This window comes from Procambarus clarkii, chromosome 25, assembly GCF_040958095.1.
Source record: "Procambarus clarkii isolate CNS0578487 chromosome 25, FALCON_Pclarkii_2.0, whole genome shotgun sequence".
Classification (NCBI taxonomy): Eukaryota; Metazoa; Arthropoda; class Malacostraca; order Decapoda; family Cambaridae; genus Procambarus; species Procambarus clarkii.
The window spans coordinates 22,595,700-22,617,167 of NC_091174.1; the positions used below are offsets into that span (position 1 = coordinate 22,595,700).

Below are 21,468 nucleotides of genomic sequence, written 5' to 3' on the forward strand. Positions count from 1 at the left end.
TTGAGTTTGATGCGCAGGGGTTCAGTAGCTTCACATTCCAGTAAGTAGTGCAATAGTGGCGCCTCTGCTTCAGTTTCACAGATGTGACACTCTTTAACTATTGGGTTCATTACCTCCCAGCAGCACTTGTAACCAAGTCTGAGTCTGTGTATGGCTACTGCAATGTCTCTGGATATCTTTTTGCCAGGCTTGAAAGAGGAGTAACCAGTGGCTTGTTCGTACCATATCGCAGTGGATCTTCCTTCCACTCCTTGGGCTCTGTGGCGACTTTTGGTAGTTGAAAATATTTTCTTTTTGATTTGCTCCTTTATCTGTGAGGATTGACTTCTTGATGTGTAGTGCCTCACAGATGTCAAGCCACCGGCTATCGCTGTATCTATCGATGATTTCTGTGTTGTTTGCTAAGATTTCTCTGGTGATGGTCTGGTTGTGGGAAGAGAAACAGAAATCATCGATATATACAGCGATAGCAGGCGGCTTGACATCTGCGAGTCACTACACATCAAGAAGTCAACACCAGCAATCAACAGCCAATTAATGCACAACTATATTCTACCCACTTCAAGACTCCGCTCCAATATAGAAACATCAAGAAATATGGGCCAATAGGCCCTCTGCAGTTACATCCATTCTTACCTTCAATTTACCCAATTAATACCCATTGTTTCGTGTTCTGTCCTGTGTTGAAAGTTTTGTTCACCTCATCCAAAACTGTTGTAACATATCACCTCACCCAAAATGCGGGTACCAAATAAAATGAACGCTGTTTAAATCATAGCATAGTAAGAACTCTGTTTAGTGTTTGCAGGTTATAGTTGTGTGTGTGTAAACTAAAGTCTTTGAAAATGTAATAAGTTATTATGAAATGCGTTCAAGTGTCGCGTCAGACTAGAAATAAAAATGAATTTTGGAGAATTGATTTTTCAATTACCATCAACAGTGAAAAGAAACATAAGAAATATTGAGAAAATTCGTGTTAGAATTATTAATCTTACTTTTTGGCCATATTTAATAATATATATTATATATATATATATTATATATATTATATATATATATATATATATATGTCGTACCTAGTAGCCAGAACTCACTTCTCAGCCTACTATGCAAGGCCCGATTTGCCTAATAAGCCAAGTTTTCATGAATTAATTGTTTTTCGACTACCTAACCTACCTAACCTAACCTAACATAACTTTTTCGGCTACATAACCCAACCTAACCTATAGAGATAGGTTAGGTTAGGTTAGGTAGGGTTGGTTAGGTTCGGTCATATATCTACGTTAATTTTAACTCAATGAACAAAAATTGACCTCATACATTATGAAATGGGTAGCTTTATCATTTCATTAGAAAAAATTTAGAGAAAATATATTAATTCAGGAAAACTTGGCTTGTTAGGCAAATCGGGCCATGCATAGTTGGCTGAGAAGTGAGTTCTGGCTACTAGGTACGACATATATATATATATAAATATATATATATATTTTGTGACGGTAATCTCTTTCAAGAGAGATTGGGCCTGCTCTTCCCTACGTAAAGTTACTTATATATATATATGCATATATAATAATATATATTCAACACTAAGATGCTACCTTCAAGATACGTCTACCAGTAGCACAAAACGTTTTGACCAGAAGACAAACGTACCCTAAACTCCCGCCACTCCTCACTCCCTCCATGCCGGCTCGCCACCGTCGCCAACCAGCACACTACCATTCCAGCCTGCCTGCTTCTGATTGGTGACCCGCCGACTGCACACCTGCACCTCTGCTCCTCAGCACCCTCTACCAAGTCGATGTCTGGGCCTGAACCAGCCATTGATGTCAGAATATCCTTGTGCTCTCAAGCTGTGAACAACCAACTGATATACGCTCTGTTTATTGGTGGAGGTTCTCAGCTACCGCTATGTTCTCAGCACCTGTTTATCCATTCTTTTGTCTTTATTTTATTTGTAGAGTAACGTCACCCTTGTTCTTAATTTTTATGTTATATTTTTTTGACTTGTTTGTTTGCACTGTACATAGCCAAGGGATTCTCTTTGTTCATAATTTTTAAAATTAATTAAAGTTTCATTGTTCAGACTATGTATTTTGCGTGTCTTCCCTTACTTTATCACAGACAACAGCCAAGCAGTCGATCTTTTTTATATATATAATATGTTGTTAAATATGACCGAAAAAGTAAGATTAATAATTCTAACACGAATTTTCTCAATATTTCTTATGTTTCATTTCACTGTCGATGGTAACTGAAAAATCCATTCTTCAAAATTAACTTTTATTTCTAGTCTGACACGACGCTTGAACGCGTTTCGTAATAAATTACATTTTCAAAGACTTTAGTTTACACACACAACTGTAACCTGAAAACACTAAACAGAGTCAGCTAATCCGTCATACTTATACTCGCATTTGGGTGAGGTAATATGGTGCAACAGTTTTGTATGAGGTAAACTTGTGACAAATACAAGACAGAACACGAAACTATGGGTATTACTTGGATATGAGAGAAAAAGAATGGAAGTAACTGCAGAGGGTCTTTTGGCCCATACTTCCAATGATGCTTCTATATTGTTTCGAAGTCTTGAAGTGGGTAGAATATAGTTGTGGATTAATTGGCTGTTGATTGCTGGTGTTTTTTTTTTTTATGTGTAGTGCCTCGCAGATGTCGAGCCGCCTGCTATCGCTGTATCTATCGATGATTTCTGTGTTGTTTGTTAAGACTTCTCTGGTGATGGTCTGGTTGTGAGAGGAGATTATATGTTCCTTTATGGATCCCTGTTGTTTATGCAGTGTTAATCGCCTGGAAAGAGACGTTGTTGTCTTGCCTATATACTAAATTCTTTGGGGCTTGCAGTCCCCAAGTGGGCATTTGAAGGCATAGACGACGTTGGTTTCCTTCAAGGCATTCTGCTTTGTGTCTAGAAAGTTTTTCATGAGTAGATTGGCCGTTTTTTTTTTATTTTATAGTAAATCGTCAATAGTAATTTCTGTTTTTGTCTGTAGGGATAACGTTCCTATCAACAATATCTTTCAGGACCCTTTCCTCCGTTTTATGAGCTGTCGAAAAGAAGTTCCTGTAAAAAAGTCTAATAGGGGGTACATGTGTTGTGTACAACTTTTTTTTGTGTGTGTGTGTATATATATATATATATATATATATATATATATATATATATATATATATATATATAATATATATATATATAACGTTCTACTACTACTAGGTAGCGTTCTAGGTAGCGTTGAGTGTTAGCCAAGCGGCTAACTAGGTAGCTACTGGCTACTAGGTAGCGTTCTGGCTACCTAGTAGCCAGAACGCACTTCTCTGCCTAATATGCAATTCCCGATTTGCCTAATAAGCCAAGTTTTCATGAATTAATTGTTTTTCGACTACCTAACCTATTAAGATAGGTTAGGTTAGGTTAGGTTAGGTAGGGTTGGTTAGGTTCGGTCATATATCTACGTTAATTTTAACTCCAATAAAAAAAAATTGACCTCATACATAATGAAATGGGTAGCTTTATCATTTCAAAAGAAAAAATGGAGAAAATATATTAATTCAGGAAAACTTGGCTTATTAGGCAAATCGGGCCTTGCATAGTAGGCTGAGAAGTGCGTTCTGGCTACTAGATACGACATATATATATATATATATATATATATATATATATATATATATATATATATATATATATATATATATATATATATATATATATATATATATATACATACACACACATACATACATAAAAATGTTGTACCTAATAGCAAAAACACGCTACTTGGCCTACTATGCAAGGCCCAGTTTGCCTAATAAACCGAGTTTTCCTGAACTCATATATTTTCTAAATGTTTTTTTTATGAAACGATAAGGCTTTCCATTCCATTATATAAGACCTCATTTTATCAAATTTTAATTAAGAGTTACATAGAAATATGACCAAACCTAACATAGCCTAGCCTAGCCTATCTTAACTTAACCTAAACTAACATAACTAAGTCAATAATTCATGTTCTTAATATAATAATATCTCAAATAAACCATCTGGAAGCCATTTTTTGAAAACAGCGAAAATCTTTCTGCCTATTGGGCAAATCGGGCCTTGCATACTAAGCCAAGTAGTGCGTTCTGGCTATTAGGCTCAACAAAAATATATAAATTGTCAACTACAATAAACACGTGAAACAATATTTCATTCACTTTGGCTCTAGGAGCCTCGAACCTCGATAGGTTAAGCTCAAACGGAGCTCAAGTAACCATGTTTAGGACAGCCACAGTAAGGAAAGAATCCAGAAGCAAATAACTGCTGCCCAACTGTAAGCCTTCGCTTGGCTAACACTCAGGCATGGAGGAATTAGGTGATCCTCGCCCCAGTCACGGAAATTGTCATCCACAATAAATGTGGCTAATAACAGTTAATTACATAGGAGCCTCGAACATCCAACCCGCAGAGCGAGAGACGGTAGCTTTATCAACCTTATTCTGGTTGTTCAAAGCGTGGTTGATAGATCTACCGTGGTTGATAGATATCAGTCTGTACTTTTAATCTATAAGTGCATAAATAACTCTTTTAACCCAAATAACATCGTTTAGCAATGATAATCATAAACGCACTTCTGATACTTCTACTAATATTTCTACTAATAATATTACTACTGATAATATTTCTACTACAAATAATATTACTATTATGTATAGTAATAATATACAGTATTACTGTTATAGTTATAATAGCTATTCTTACCAAATATAATACATTGCAGCAAAATATGGAGCAGTGATTGGCAATTTATTTGTTAACATTTTACAAATCCAGGGTATTCGAAAATTTATCGGTTAGATAATTAATTATTATCTAATATTATTATTCAGCACATCTACACAAGTAGCAACTTGTGTAGATGCAACTAGGTGAGTAATGCCACCGTAGCAACTTGGTGAGTAATGAGACCGTAGCAACTTGGTGAGTAATGAGACCGTAGCCTTTTAAAATACAAGAACAAAAAGTTTGTCAGTGGATGACAGTGCTGACCTGAGCGTAGGTCCAGCCAACGTGCTGCTTGTTCTGTAGTCTCCATATTGTGATATTCTTGCTCGGAAACTGCAGCACAACCTGTAAACGAACCATAATTACTCTTTCTGAATTATTTGCCAGTTATATTCAATGAGGAGAATGGGGGACCAATAACCTATCTACATAAAATAAAGATGATGAGCGAAAATTGGACTATTCACAGACACCGACACACAGACAGTTGAGAGACATGACCAAAGAGCCAAAGCTCCTGTCTTTGGTTCCCCCAACAAATACAACTAGGTGAATGCGCGCACACACACACACATATATAAAGGACTACATCATCCAGAAATGCCAGGAAGCTGCAAACAGGTTAATCCTCGCCCAAAGGGAGAAAATTGAAAAGCAACAGAAGAACCCATGGTTCAATCAGGAATGTATGGTAGCGAAGCAATTATGTACAAGAACATGGAGAAACTACAGGAATAACAGAACACCAGAGAGCAGGAAGACATACCAGAGGGCCAGAAATGAGTACCTCAGAGTGAGGAGAGAAGTAGAGAGACAGTATGAAAATGACATCGCGAGTAAAGCCAAGACCCTACCTAAACTGCTCCACAGCCACATCAGGAGGAAAACAGCAGAGAATGAGCAAGTGCTGAAACTTTGAAAGAAGGAGACCAGATACATAAAGGCAAGGCTGAGTATAAAGAACGCAACAAAAGATTTCAGGAGGTCTTCACAACAGAGCGAGAAGAAGCCCCTGTACCAAATGAAGTAGTAGTAAACCAGGCAACCTTGGAGGGATTTGAGCTCATCATTGATGAGGATCCCTTTCGCAATCCGACTTCGCAATCTCAACACCATCTAGCTCGTATCTTGTAACTCTATCATCATTACCTAGCCTCAGAACTTTACATTTATCATCTTTAAACTGCATTTGCCAATTTTTTGACCATTTCAAAACCCTATCTAGATCAACTTGAAGTGATAGTGAGTCCTCCTCCGAATTAATTTCCCTACCGATTTTCGTATCATCGGCAAATTTGCAAATGTTGCTACTCAAACCTGAATCTAAATCATTTATATATATTATAAACAACAGAGGTCCAGATAAACAGATAAACAGACAACAGATAAACAACATTTAAGCTTTGTTAATCTTTCTTCATATGAGAGATTTCTAATTTGGGGAATTAACTTAGTCATCCTATGCTGGACACGTTCAAGTGAATTTATATCCATTCAATAGTACGGCGACCAAAACTGAACTGCATAATCTAAATGGGGCCTAACCAGAGCAAGATATAGCTGAAGAACCACACCAAGGTGTCTTGTTACTATCGATTCGATTAATATATCCCAGTGTCCTATTTGCCTTATTACGAACATTCATGCATTGATTCTTTTGTTTTAAATTCTTACTTACTCCCAGGTCCCTTTCGCAATCCGACTTCGCAATCTCAACACCATCTAGCTCGTATCTTAAATTTTAAAATTTTGCCCTGAGGGGCGAGTTTATTGGGCAGCGTATCTTGTTTCAAGCTCGTATCTTGTCACTCTATTACCATTACTTAGCAAACGAGAAGCAACATTTGCAGATTTGCTGATGATACAAAAATTGGTAGGGAAATAAACAGGGAAAAAGACTCACTGTCACTTCAAGTCGATCTAATTAGGGTTTTGAAATTATCAAAAGATTGTCAGATAGAGTTTAATGCTGATAAATGGAAAGTTTTGAGACTAGGTAATGATGATAGAGATACCAGCTAGATGGTGTTGAGATTGCGACGTCGGATTGCGAAAGGGATCTGGGAGTTATGATTAGTAAGAATTTAAAACGAAAAGATCAATGCATGAATGTTCGTTATAAGGCAAATAGGACATTTGGATTTATTAATCGAAGTGTTAATAACAAGACACCTGGTGTTGTTCTTCAGCTTTATCTTGCTCTGGTTAGGCCCCATTTAGATCATGCAGTTCAGTTTAGGTCGTCGTACGAATGGATATAAATTCACATGAACGTGTCCAGCATAGGATGACTAAGTTAGAAACCTGTCATATGAAGAAAGATTAACAAAGCTTACATTGCATTCACTGCAAAGGCGAAGAGTTAGGGGTCACATAAGAGAAGTTTATAAATGGATGAACGGACATAACAAAGGGATATTAATAGGGTATTAAAAGTATTAACATAAGACAGAACACGAAACAATGGGTACAAATTGGATAAGTTTACAATTTGGAAAGACTTAGGTAAATACTAGTTCGGTAACAGGGTTGTTGATTTGTGGAACCAATTACCACATAACGTGGTGGAGGTGGGGTCCGTCGATTGTTTCAAACATGGCTTGGATATGTATATGAGTGGGATTGGGTGGTTATAAATAGGAGCTGCCTCGTAAGGGCCAATAGGCCTTCTGCAGTTACCTTTGTTCGCATGTTCTTATCACCTCGAGGTACACTTTTTCGGTTTCGTTTCCTACTGCCACTAAGCTAGCCTTTATCGTCGCCGTTCCTTTCTCCCAAACGTTGGTCACAGAGGCTATCGGTATCTTTCCACCATTTATTTCTTGTTCCTGCTGTACGATCTTGCCTTCCTTTGGAGCTTCGTTTACCTGGCTTATGGATGTCGGCTTGGGATCTCTCACTTTAGGCTTCATGGACTAGAGAGGAACCAGCATTGTGGATGAACATAAGAACAAAGGCAACTGCAGAAGGCCTATTGGCCCATGCGAGGCAGCTCCTATTTATAACCACCCAATCCCACGCATATACATGTCCAACCCATGCTTGAAACAATCGAGGGACCCCACCTCCACCAGGTTGCGCGGCAAATGGTTCCACAAATCAACAACCCTGTTACTGAACCAGTATTTACCCGTCTTTCCTAAATCGAAACTTATCCAATTTATACCCATTGTTTCGTGTTCTGTCTTGTGTTGATACTTTTAATACCCTATTAATATCCCCTTTGTTATGTCCATTCATCCACTTGTAAACCTCTATCATGTCACCCCTAACTCTTCGCCTTTCCAGTGAATGCAACTTAAGCTTTATTAATCTTTCTTCATATGAAAGATTTCTAAATTGGGGAATTAACTTAGTCATCCTACGCTGGACACGTTCAAGTGAATTTATATCCATTCTATAATACGGCGACCAAAACTGGACTGCATAATCTAAATGGGGCCTAACCAGAGCAAGATATAGCTTAAGAACCACACCAGGTGTCTTGTTACTAACGCTGCGATTAATAAATCCGAGTGTCCGATTTGCCTTATTACGAACATTCATGCATTGATCCTTTTGTTTTAAATTCTTACTAATCATAACTCCCAGATCCCTTTCATAATCCGTCTTCGCAATCTCAACACCATCTAGCTCGTATCTTGTAACTCTATCATCATTACCTAGCCTCAGAACTTTACATTTATCAGCATTAAACTGCATCTGCCAATCCTTTGACCATTTCAAAACCCTATCTAGATCAACTTGAAGTGATAGCGAGTCCTCCTCCGAATTAATTTCCCTACCGATTTTCGTATCATCGGCAAATTTGCAAATATTGCTACTCAAACCTGAATATAAATCATTGATATATATTATAATATATATAAATGAGTGAAGGATTTGGCGAGTCTGGTTGGAGCTCTGAGAGAAGAGATGGATTCTCTGCAGGAGGAGGTACGACGGCTGAGACTTCGGGAGGAAACGAAGGAGGAGACCAGTGTTGACGGGACCTCATCGTGGAGAGTCGTGAAAGACAGGGGTCTTAAGAAGACCTTGACAAGGTCGCCTACAGACGCCCTAAGGACAGCAAATTCATTTGCCGTGTTGGAGGACGAGTGCTGTGGTGCGTCTGCAGTTCACTCGGAACGAAAATCAAAGAGCGGCGGAGCGCAGGCCCCCAGGCTGCTCAGAAAGTTAAGGAGGTACCGAAACGAATTTTGGTTGTGGGAGATTCCCAGGTGAGGTATTTAGACAGAACGTTTTGTGCCAGAGATAGGGGGAACAGAATAAGGGTTTGCTATCCGGGAGCTGGAATTGGTGATATTGTTGGAAACATGAATGATATTATGACAGGAAATGGGAACAAACCCATTATTTGTATTAGTGCAGGGGGTAATGATGTTGGGCGAGTTAGGAGTGAGGAACTAATACAGAGATTCAGGACAGCCATTGAATTAGTTAGGAGCAAGGGAGGAATCCCGATCATATGTGGCATTCTTCCAAGAAAGAGAGAGGGAAATGAATGGATGTCGAGGGCACTTGGTGTCAATTGCCGGCTGGAAAGATATTGCAAATCAAATGCAATATCTTTCATAGACAACTGGGAACACTTCTATGGAAGAAATGAAATGTATGCTCGTGATGGGGTGAATCTATCGAGGGCTGGGGTTGTTGCTGTTGCGAACTCGTTGGAACCAGTGGTTAGAGGTGTTTGTTTGGGTTTAAACTGTTAGTAGATAGTGGTATGGGAATTGATTTGGAGGAAGGAGGTAATAAAAGTATGTGTTCGTGGGAGAAAAGAATTGGCAAAATGAGCAGGGAAAGAAAAGGGCCTCAAAATAACAATTCACTTAGGGTATATTACACTAACAGTAGAAGTCTAAGAAATAAAATAAATGAATTAAATGCTCTTGTCTGCACAGAAAAAATAGATATTATTGCACTTACCGAAACGTGGATGAATGTAGAAAATAGAGAACTATTAGCTGAATATCAAATAAATGGATTTAAACTATTTCACACAGATAGATATATTAGACGAGGAGGGGGAGTAGCCATATATGTTAGGGACAATTTGAAATGTAGTCTCAAAGAGGGAATCAAAACTGAGCCACACACAGAAACTATTTGGATAGAATTAAACGAAAAAGCAAATAATATTATAATAGGAGTTATATATAGGCCACCAAATTTAGACAGAATGGAAGCAAAGCATCTATTTATAGAACATCTTTATAGAACAGGAATTCGTACAACTGGTTAGAAATGTTAAAAAAGAGATAAGGAAAGCAAAAAGAAACTATGAAGTTCGCATAGCAGGGCAAGCAAAGACAAATCCTAAAGGGTTTTTTCAGTTATATCGTACTAAGACTAGGGAAAGGATAGGTCCATTAAAAACTGAGACAGGTCAAATAACAGATAGTGATGAAGAGATGAGTAGCATTTTTAATAAATATTTTGTATCTGTATTTACTAAAGAGGAACTTAACAATATGCCTTCAGCCGAACAAGTCTATGTGGGTGGGGACGAGGACAGGTTGACGAGTTTAGCAGTTACCAGGGAGGATGTTCTTAAACAAATAGTAAAACTCAAACCAAACAAATCCCCAGGGCCGGATGAAGTGTTTGCTAGGGTGCTTAAAGAATGCAAAGAGGAGCTTTGTGACCCACTGTCAACCATATTTAATAAATCAATAGAGTCAGGCAGAGTGCCAGAGTTTTGGAAAGTTGCTAATGTGATACCAGTTTTTAAGAAAGGAGATAGATCACTTGCGTCTAACTATCGACCAATTAGCCTAACGTCTATTGTGGGAAAGTTACTCGAATCTATAATAGCAAATAAAATTCGTCTTCATCTTGAAAAACATAAATTAATAATTGAGTCGCAACATGGTTTTATAAATGGCCGTTCATGTTTAACAAATTTGTTATCTTTTTATTCTAGCATTGTTGAGGCAGTTGATAGTGGTAAGGATTGCGATGTTGTATACCTTGACTTTAGCAAAGCTTTTGATACAGTGCCACATGAAAGACTGATTAAAAAAATAGAGTCTTATGGTATTGGGGGTGCTATATTAAGCTGGATTAGGGCATGGCTATTCCAAAGGAAACAGAGAGTTAGTATAAATGGAATCAAGTCAGAGTGGGAAAATGTTGTAAGTGGAGTGCCTCAAGGCTCTGTCCTGGGACCTCTGTTGTTTATAATATATATAAATGATTTAGATTCAGGTTTGAGTAGCAACATTTGCAAATTTGCCGATGATACGAAAATCGGTAGGGAAATTAATTCGGAGGAGGACTCACTATCACTTCAAGTTGATCTAGATAGGGTTTTGAAATGGTCAAAGGATTGGCAGATGCAGTTTAATGCTGATAAATGTAAAGTTCTGAGGTTAGGTAATGATGATAGAGTTACAAGATACGAGCTAGATGGTGTTGTGATTGCGAAGTCGGATTGCGAAAGGGATCTGGGAGTTATGATTAGTAAGAATTTAAAACAAAAGGATCAATGCATAAATGTTCGTAATAAGGCAAATCGGACACTTGGATTTATTAATCGCAGCGTTAGTAACAAGACACCTGGTGTGGTTCTCAAGCTATATCTTGCTCTAGTTAGGCCCCATTTAGATTATGCAGTTCAGTTTTGGTCGCCATATTATAGAATGGATATAAATTCACTTGAACGTGTCCAGCGTAGGATGACTAAGTTAATTCCCCAAATTAGAAATCTTTCATATGAAGAAAGATTAACAAAGCTTAAGTTGCATTCACTGGAAAGGCGAAGAGTTAGGGGTGACATGATAGAGGTTTACAAGTGGATGAATGGACATAACCGGGGGGATATTAATAGGGTATTAAAAGTATCAACACAGGACAGAACACGAAACAATGGATATAAATTGGATAAGTTTAGATTTAGGAAAGACTTGGGTAAATACTGGTTCAGTAACAGGGTTGTTGATTTGTGGAACCAATTGCCGCGTAACATTGTGGAGGTGGGGTCCCTCGATTGTTTCAAGCACGGGTTGGACAAGTATATGAGTGGGATTGGGTGGTTATAGAATAGGAGCTGCCTCGTATGGGCCAATAGGCCTTCTGCAGTTACCTTTGTTCTTATCTATGGGATGAAATATCTAGAGCATCTAGATCTAACAGTATTTATGTCATAGGTGACTTTAATTTTAGTGGAGTAAACTGGGTGAACAAAACAGGGAATAGTGAAGCAGAAGATTTTCTAGAATTAATTGACGATTGCTTTCTTACGCAACATATTAAGGAACCAACGCGGGAAAATAATATTTTAGATTTAGTGTTAACTAACAGGGAAACACAAATTAATGACATCGAAATAGGGAGTGAGCTAGGGAACAGTGATCACAAGGTAATCAGATTTAGCATAGAATGGAATAGACCTGTAGGAGAAAATTCTGTTAAAGTGCCAGATTTTCTAAAAGCTGATTTTAATAGCCTAAGAAATTTTTGGGGTCAAATAGATTGGAAAGTCTTGGGTATGGGATGTGGGCCGGTCTTGGAGCGAGACATGAACCCAGCGATAGGTGACGTAAAAGGGGATTTCGATGTGGATTTAATATATAACTTATTTAAGAATATTCTAAACAAAGAACAGGAACGTAGTATACCATACAAATTGAATAGATCGAATACTAATGACCCAAAGTGGATAACAAATAATTTAAAGAACCTTATAGGTAAAAAGAGAGCTTGGTACAAAAGGATTAAGAATGGGGAAGTCAGTTTAGAACAGGAATTCATACAACTGGTTAGAAATGTTAAAAAAGAGATTAGAAAAGCAAAAAAGAAATTATGAAGTTCGCATAGCAGAGCAAGCAAAGTCAAATCCTAAAGGGTTTTTTCAGTTATATCGAACTAAGACTAGGGAAAGGATAGGTCCATTAAAATCTGAGATAGGTCAAATAACGGATAATGACAAGGAGATGAGTAGTATTTTTAACAAATATTTAATATCTGTATTTACTAAAGAAGAACTTAACAATATGCCTTCAGCCGAACAAGTCTATGTGGGTGGGGATGAGGACAGGTTGACTAGTTTAGCAGTTACCAGGGAGGATGTAATTAAACAATAAGAAAAACTAAAACCAAACAAATCCCCAGGGCCGGATGAAGTGTTTGCCAGGGTGCTTAAAGAATGCAAAGAGGAGCTTTCCGAGCCACTGTCTACGATATTTAATAAATCAATAGAGTCAGGCAGAGTGCCAGAGTCATGGAAGGTAGCTAATGTGGTACCAATTTTTAAGAAAAGAGATAGATGACTTTTGATACAGTGCCACACGAAAGACTAATTAGAAAAATAGAAGCTCATTGTATTGGGGGTGCTATATTAACTTGGATTAGGGCATGGCTATTCCAAAGGAAACAGAGAGTTAGTATAAATGGGGTTAAGTCAGAGTGGGATAATGTTGTTAGTGGAGTACCTCAGGGCTCTGTCCTGGGACCTCTGTTGTTTATAATATATATAAATGATTTAGATTCAGGTTTGAGTAGCAACATTTGTAAATTTGCCGATGATACGAAAATCGGTAGGGAAATTAATTCGGAGGACTCACTATCACTTCAAGTTGATCTAGATAGGGTTTTGAAATGGTCAAAGGATTGGCAAATGCAATTTAATGCTGATAAATGTAAAGTTCTGAGGCTAGGTAATGATGATAGAGTTACAAGATACGAGCTAGATGGTGCTGAGATTGCGAAGTCGGATTGCGAAAGGGATCTGGGAGTTATGATTAGTAAGAATTTAAAACAAAAGGATCAATGCATGAATGTTCGTAATAAGGCGAATAGGACACTGGGATTTATTAATCGAAGCGTTAGTAACAAGGCTCCTGGTGTTGTTCTTAAGCTATATCTTGCTTTGGTTAGGCCCCATTTAGATTATGCAGTTCAGTTTTGGTCGCCGTATTATAGAATGGATATAAATTCACTTGAACGTTTCCAACGTAGGATGACTAAGTTAATTCCCCAAATTAGAAATCTTTCATATGAAGAAAGATTAACAAAGCTTAAGTTGCATTCACTGGAAAGGCGAAGAGTTAGGGGTGACATGATAGAGGTTTACAAGTGGATGAATGGACATAACAGGGGGGATATTAATAGGGTATTAAATATATCAACACAAGACAGAACACGAAACAATGGGTATAAATTGGATAAGTTTTGATTTAGGAAAGACTTGGGTAAATACTGGTTCAGTAACAGGGTTGTTGATTTGTGGAACCAATTGCCGCGTAACGTGGTGGAGGTGGGGTCTCTCGATTGTTTCAAGCGCGGGTTGGACAAGTATATGAGTGGGATTGGGTGGTTATAGATAGGAGCTGCCTCGTATGGGCCAATAGGCCTTCTGCAGTTACCTTTGTTCTTATGTTATGTTCTTATAAACAACAGATGTCCCAGGACAGAGCCTTGAGGCACTCCACTTACAACATTTTCCCACTCTGACTTGATTCCATTTATACTAACTCTCTGTTTCCTTTGGTATAGCCATGCCCTAATCCAGCTTAATATAGCACCCCCAATACCATGAGCCTCTATCTTTTTAATCAGTCTTTCATGTGGCACTGTATCAAAAGCTTTGCTAAAGTCAAGGTACACAACATCACAATCCTTACCACTATCAACTGCCTCAACTATGCTAGAATAAAAAGATAACAAATTTGTTAAACATGAACGGCCATTTATAAAACCATGCTGCGACTCAATTATTAATTTATGTTTTTCAAGATGGAGACGAATTTTATTTGCAATTATAGATTCGAGTAACTTTCCCACAATAGACGTTAGGCTAATTGGCCGACAGTTTGACGTAAGTGAACTATCTCCTTTCTTAAAAACTGGTATCACATTAGCAACTTTCCATAACTCTGGCACTCTGCCTGACTCTATTGATTTATTAAATATGGTTGACAGTGGGTCACAAAGCTCCTCTTTGCATTCTTTAAGCACCCTGGCAAACACTTCATCCGGCCCTGGGGATTTGTTTGGTTTGAGTTTAACTATTTGTTTAAGAACATGCTTCGACAATTGCAGCAAGATGCCAAAAAAAATCTTCTCTGTCAATCCTGGCTCTTCATGCATAATGTAGGCTCCTCTATATATTTTGCTACTTTCCTGTATTAATGTGCTTATACAAAAAATCTATCTGGAGCCTCATCCTTTAACAGGGCAACAATCTGGCTTTGATATTCACCGCGTACAATGCTCCTCTTAACCCTCGCAACATTTTTATTGTTCAGATGAAGATATTCAGGATCCAAGTATGTCGGATAGTTAAAAAACAATAACTTTAGCGTAAAATATTCCCACTTAAGGAGTAACCAAAACAATATTCCTAATTCTGTCATTCGTTAGATGTTCTTCTGTTCGGTATACACCCTCCTTAAATAATGGTTCGTATTCACCAAATTCCATGGCCAATTGAACGGTCCACTCTAGCTTCTGATGAAAAATTAGTTGACAAGTCGAGGGAAATAATAGCAGCTTCCTTCCATTAATCTGTTCATCTTGCTGTGTGCGGTCCAGTTGCGTCTGTCTGGGGAAATTTTCGGTTTGAGACTGAAGAGTAATTAAAAACCTTGGTCCTGTCTGGCATTGATCACTGCATTTTTTTCGGGCGTTTCTCATCCCAACTACTCTCGCTTTCACTTCTTACCCGTGTGTTCATAGTTTTCCGCTTTTTCCTGGTCACTACTACCTGAAATGGCCTGGAGTAGTGTTGTATGTCATCCTCATTCTCAGACTCTGCGGACATCGCAGAAGTCCGCCAAATTTCTTTGATAAGCCAGAGTACGGGTTCGCTATAGCTGTTAACACAAGTTCACAACCTCCAGGAGCGCTTCTGACGCACGTCTGTCACAGCAGCTGGGATAAAATTGTTATCTTCTCTAGATGCTCCACTATTCTCAACCTGATTACTTTCTAGCACTTTGCAAGGAATACTTGTAATAACACTGGTATGTAATTTACTGCCTCATGTCTGTTCCTTTTTTCCGTAATTCTGGAAGAATTCCTGTTTTGAGTGTTTTATTAAAAACTCATTTAGTGTGGGGACATAGTTCTTCTGCAGTCTCTTGCAGTAGCTACGGTCACATGAAGTCGGGCCAATTTGATATTGTTACATCTAGTCCCTTCAGGTGCTTTTTAACTTCTTCCATTGTGACTACTATGTCATCCAGTGTTTCCTCTGCCTTTCATCTCTCAACTCTGGTCTCCATATTGGTTCCATTGTAAAGACCTCATGGAATCTTTTGTTTAGTTCCTCACACACCTCCTTGTCTTTTTCTGTAAGATTTCCCCCCCTAGCCTTATCACGTGGTCTCTGACTGCTGTTTCTTTCCTTATATGACTATAAAAGAATTTTGGCTGGTCCTTAGCTTTTGCTGCTAAGTCATTTTCATAAATTGTCTCTCATTTTTCCTCCTGACTCTGGTGTAATCATTTCTGGCTTTCTCTAGTGCATATCTATTTTTCTCTGATCCTAGCTCTCTGTACTCTTTCTATGCTTTTTGTTCCTCTCCTCTGCTTCTCTGCACTGCCTATTGAACCAGGGGTTTACTTTTACTTTGTCATCCACCTCCTTCTTGAGCACAGCTCTGGGAAGCTGTGTAGCACCGGGAAGGCTATGTAGCACTATCAAATGTGCGGAATCACCAAGGGTGCCAATACGAGAACAGAAACACATAATGCAAACGATATCAAAAGTATCCGATTCAGCAAGAATTCTATCGAGGGACAAGTGACCGCAAGAGACGGTCGAAAGCGTGACACACGCTCGTCCTGGAAGTCAAGACATTTAACAAGGACGACTGTAAGAGGGACAGTGCAATTTGGACAATAAGGAGCAGGGCGGCGCTCCATTAAGTGACCATGAGTTAAGCATGTATGACCAATACGCAACCATGCCAGAGCTGTAAAAGTGTAGGAAGAAGGCCATGGGAACACACAACATTTAAGAGTACACAGTTTGTTACAAACAACAGAAGACCAACAAACCCGCCAATGGGCAAGGATGGAGGAATGAATAACTGGGTAAAAGTAGGAATAAGGAATTCCATCCCATAAGGAATCCTTGTCCCATCTCCTTTACGGGAGATGGGACAAGAGCGGATTGCTTCCCTAGCGGCAGCATCCGCACGCTCATTTAAAGAAACACCAATATGACTGGGAACCCAACAAAACTCTACGAATTTAAATTTGCTGGAGATCAGAAACAGCCAATGTTGAATCTCGATGACCACAGGATGGACTGGATTAAAGGACCCTAAAGCCATGAGGGCACTACAAATACAAAGGAGGATTGACAACGAGAAAGCAGGAGACGAAGAGTATAGAGAATAGCTTAAAGTTCTGCTGTAAAGATGCTAGTCTCTGGAGGAAGGCAACACATATAAGTGTGGTCAGGAAAAACAACAGAGTAGCCTACACCGTCTGCAGACTTGGACCCATCGGTGAAGATGGAAACGGAGCGGGAGTGCGAAGAAAAGTGCTCAAGGAAAAGGCGTTTCAGAACCGTAGGAAGGGTAAAAGCTTTAGTGATGCGGGTCAAGGATATACAAAACTTTGGAAGGGGGATTCTCCACAGGGGCAAGGAAGGAACAAGGCGAGAAGTAATATTATAAATACGAACGGAAAGAGAATCCTGTAAGCGAGATAACCGGACAGAAAGAGGGAGGGGGTGGAGAGGAACAGGAACCATAGGAGGGGTAAAAGTCAAAGCACGACAGAGGCAAGAGGAAGTATGTTGCAAGGATTGCGCACAAGATAGCGGAGACAGTAGCGATCATGGCGGTCCTGAAGAGACAGGAAGCCAGTGTCAACATACAAGCTGAAGGCGGGATTCGAACGAAAGGCACCAGAGCTGGTGCCGCAACCCAGTATTGGGAAAAGCATCAAGACGGCGAAGAGTAGAAGGAGAAGTAGACGAGTAAGCAGGGCAACCATAATCGAGTTTAGACAGGACGAGAGAAGAATAAATAGCGAGAAGAGTGCGCCTATCTGCTCCCCAAGAAGTATGGGACAAAACTTTAAGGAGGGTAAACGCCTTAGAGCATTCAACTTGGAGGTAAGAGATATGGGCGACCAAGACAAACGAGTGTCAAAGATTAACCCCAAAAGCATAGCGGAATCCTTATACACAAGGGGATAACCATAAAGCGACACAGAGCGACGAAGAATGACATGCTTCCGAGTAAAAGTCATAGCACAAGTTTTAGACGTAGAGAATCTGAAGCCATGATCGGTGGCCCAAGACGACACGGCATCAATCGCAAGTTGAAGCCGCAGTTGAAGGAGAGGCGAAACATCACCCCGACAGCAAAGAGTAAGATCGTCGACATAGAGAGCGAAGAAGACGCCAGAAGGAAGAGAGGAAAGAAGATCATTGAGGGCAATTAGAAAGTAGTGCTTAGAACACTACCTTGAGGCACACCCTCGTATTGCCGAAAAGAGGCAGAGAGAGTGGCACCAAGCCTTACTTGAAAGGAAAGACGAGAGAGGAAGCTTTGGAGAAAGAGAGGGAGATTACCACGAAGGCCAAAAGAATGAAGTTGGGACAGAATATGATATCGTCAGGTGGTATGGTAAGCCTTTTCTAGGTCGAAAAGCATGACAACGGAGGTCTTCACAGCAAAGCAGTACGAATATAGACCTCCAAGTTCACCACGACTTCTGTTGTACTGTGGCACTTGCGAAAACTAAATTGAGAAGGGGAAAGGTGGTGATAGTGTTCTAAGAACCACCTCAGATGAATGTTAACCATACGTTCAAAGAGTTTGCAGACACAGCTCTTGAGGGTAATAGGGCGGAAGTCTTTATGGAATGTCCCAAGAAACCCCGGTTTGCGAACAGGGAGGACAACGGCATCGAGCCAGTCCTCAGGGACTGACGACGACTCCCAGACCCGATTATACAGACTCAGTAAATAATGAGACGTGCACGGAGGGAGATGGCGAAGCATCTCATAATGAATGCCATTGAAGCCCGCCGCCGTAGAACCGCAGAGGGCCAGGGCAGACTTAAGTTCAGAGAGAGAGAAAGGATCGTTATTGGGAAGTCTGAGATGGGTGCAGAAATCTAAAGGACGAGATTCAAGAACAGGTTTACAAAGAAGGAAAGATTAAGGAAGATGAGAACCAGAGCTAACAGAAGAAAAGTGGGAACCCAGTTCGGTCGCGACCTGCAACGGGTCCGCCACAAGCGGACCTGTTGCGAGCGGCGCGTTCACCTCCGTGAACGCGCCGGCAAGACATCAGAAATGAACTTACAGCGTATCGTGCAGATACGCTTCCAGATATTCGGCAGAGGAATTTCGGACGTAATGGTGGAGACATAAGACTTCCAACACTCACGCTTAGCTGTACGGATGGCCCTACGGCCACCGCACTCGCCTTCCGAAACATAAGAAAAGAATCAGCCATCTGCCGGCGGTGGTGTCTCTTCCAGGCTGCACGCTTACAGCAGACAGCCCGAACGCAGTCGACATTCCACCAGGGAACGCACTTCCGTGGTCACCAAGAGGAAGAGCGAGGAATAGAGCAGAGGGCAGCGTCGAAGATGATGTCATGAAAAAGGAGGGTATGAGGGAGAGGCAGAATGGAGAGGTAAAAGAGAGCAGCACGGAGAGTAAATAGGTTCCAGTCTGCCATGGCAAACTGCCACGTAAGGAAGGAGAGGAGAGGAGAGCGTGAAAAGAGAAATAGGTGACAAGGATGGGGAAATGGTCACTGCCATGGAAGTCATCAAGAACCCGCCACGTTAACTCCATGTAAAGAGACGACGAGCAGAGAGAAAGATCAAGACATAAAAGGGTGCGAGTCCGAGAGTCCAAATGAGTGGGCTCACCAGAATTCAGAAGAGACAGGGAAGAAGAGAGGATGAACGGTTCGAGAAGGCGACTCCAGGTGTTTGTCATAACATCACCTCAGAGGGTATGCCGACAAATATAATCACCCAGCAGGAAGGAGCACAGGCTCTGGCAAGGAGTCCAGTAGGTGTTTAAGATCAGGAAGAGAAAGCGGGCCATTTGGAGAGAGTTAAATGGAACAAACCGTGTACCATTTACGCACAAAGACACGGGCAGCAGAACATAGGAGAGGCAGCGAAAAAAGTAAGGGGGACGAAGGAAACATCAGAACGAATCAAGAGAGCAAAAGAGGAATGGGTCCCAGCAAATGCTGGGGGATGGGGTAGGAAAGGAAAAGCCACGAAAGCGACCAGGACGAGCACCAAGCATCGACAACTGGAGACAGACACAAAGGGGCGAAAACTGTAAAATCAGAAGTTGAAGTTCATGGAAATTGGCGTAATATTCACGATTATTTCATTGAAGAATAGACATCGACAAGAAGAGAAAGGACAGCAACAGAGAACAATAAAGAAACAAAGGCGAAAAAGGAACACAGCACGTTAAAGAAGCGTAGGATCAGGGTTAGGGGGCATGAGTAAACTAAGTAAGGATGAAAGGAAGGGAGTTGGAGGACTGACCAGAGGCGGACGAGCAAGGTCAGGAAGAGAAGAAGGAGGAGGAGGGGACAACCGAGAGTCCAGAACAGCAGCAGGAGGAGAGGCAGAAACCGGAGAGCGAACCTCAGCAAGGGCAGCAACCGAGAGGGAAGTGGGGGCCAAAGAAACCTCCATAACGGGAACAGGGGGCGCGACCACCGAAAAGGGAGGGGATGGAGCAATAGAGTCAGAGGTGGGGAGGGGGAGGGGAACGAGGAAGAAAGCAAAGCCTTCTTACCCGCCTTGGTGGTGGAAGGGGAGGAGCCTGGCTTACGCTTCTGCCGCAGAGAGACAGGCGTCCCAGCAACAACGTACTGGGCAACAGACTTAAGCATCTCAACCGAAGAAGAAGAACGAGAGCGAACAACACGATGACCGCTGGGAGAGTGATGGACTTCAGCTCACACAGACAGGCGGCGTGGAGATCTAAGAAACGGAGGAGAAGGATAGGAAGGAGGATCAGTGGGAGATGAGAAAGAAGACACAGGAGACACGACAGACTGGGTAGAAAGAAGGGGAACCCCAGCCAGAGAACTAGGAGGGGGAAACGTCGAAACAGAACATAAAGGAACAGGGGAGGAGGCGGAGGGCGCGTCCACGTCTAATGCCTGGAAACAGTTGAAAGACTGAGGAAGGTGGGAAGGATGAGGAGAGGAGGGGCGCAACACGCGAGCATAAGAGACGTTAGCGAAAAGGAGGAGACCACGGGAGACATCTCCCGTCACGTAGGGTGCAGTCGTGCCTCCACAGATCTCTAGTATCATCTATTGATACTGGTGATGGCTCAAAAAGGCCATTACTTACGAGCTACTCATGCCCGTGCCCCTTTTGGATGGCTTCATCTTAACACATTAACAAGGGAGACATCTCCTGTCACGCAGGGTGCATTCGCATCTCCACAGACCTCCAGTATCAGCTCTAGATACTGGTAATAGGTCAAAAGGGCCGCCACTTACGGGCTATTCATGCCCGTGCCACCTTTTGGGTGGCTTAATCTTCATCAATCAATCAATCGGGAGGAGACGGCAAACTTGGCGCCTTGGGGAGCCGGTCGGCCTAGCGGACAGCACACTGGACTTGTGATCCTGTGGTCCCGGTTCGATCCAAGGCGTAGGCGAGAAACAATGGGCAAAGTTTCTTTCACCCTATGCCCCTGTTACCTAGCAGTAAAATAG

The 21,468-nt window shown here is 40.9% G+C and overlaps 1 protein-coding gene across 1 annotated transcript in view; it reads right to left on the reverse strand.

Annotated features, from left to right (window-relative positions):
• LOC123756330 (MAM and LDL-receptor class A domain-containing protein 1) overlaps window positions 1–21,468 on the reverse strand; it is a gene marked incomplete in the record, with an annotated part of 412,433 nt that overhangs the window by 65,265 nt on the left and 325,700 nt on the right. Inside the window, 1 exon segment of the mRNA XM_069331355.1 lies at window positions 5,045–5,125. Coding sequence (XP_069187456.1) covers window positions 5,045–5,125 — 81 coding nt within the window.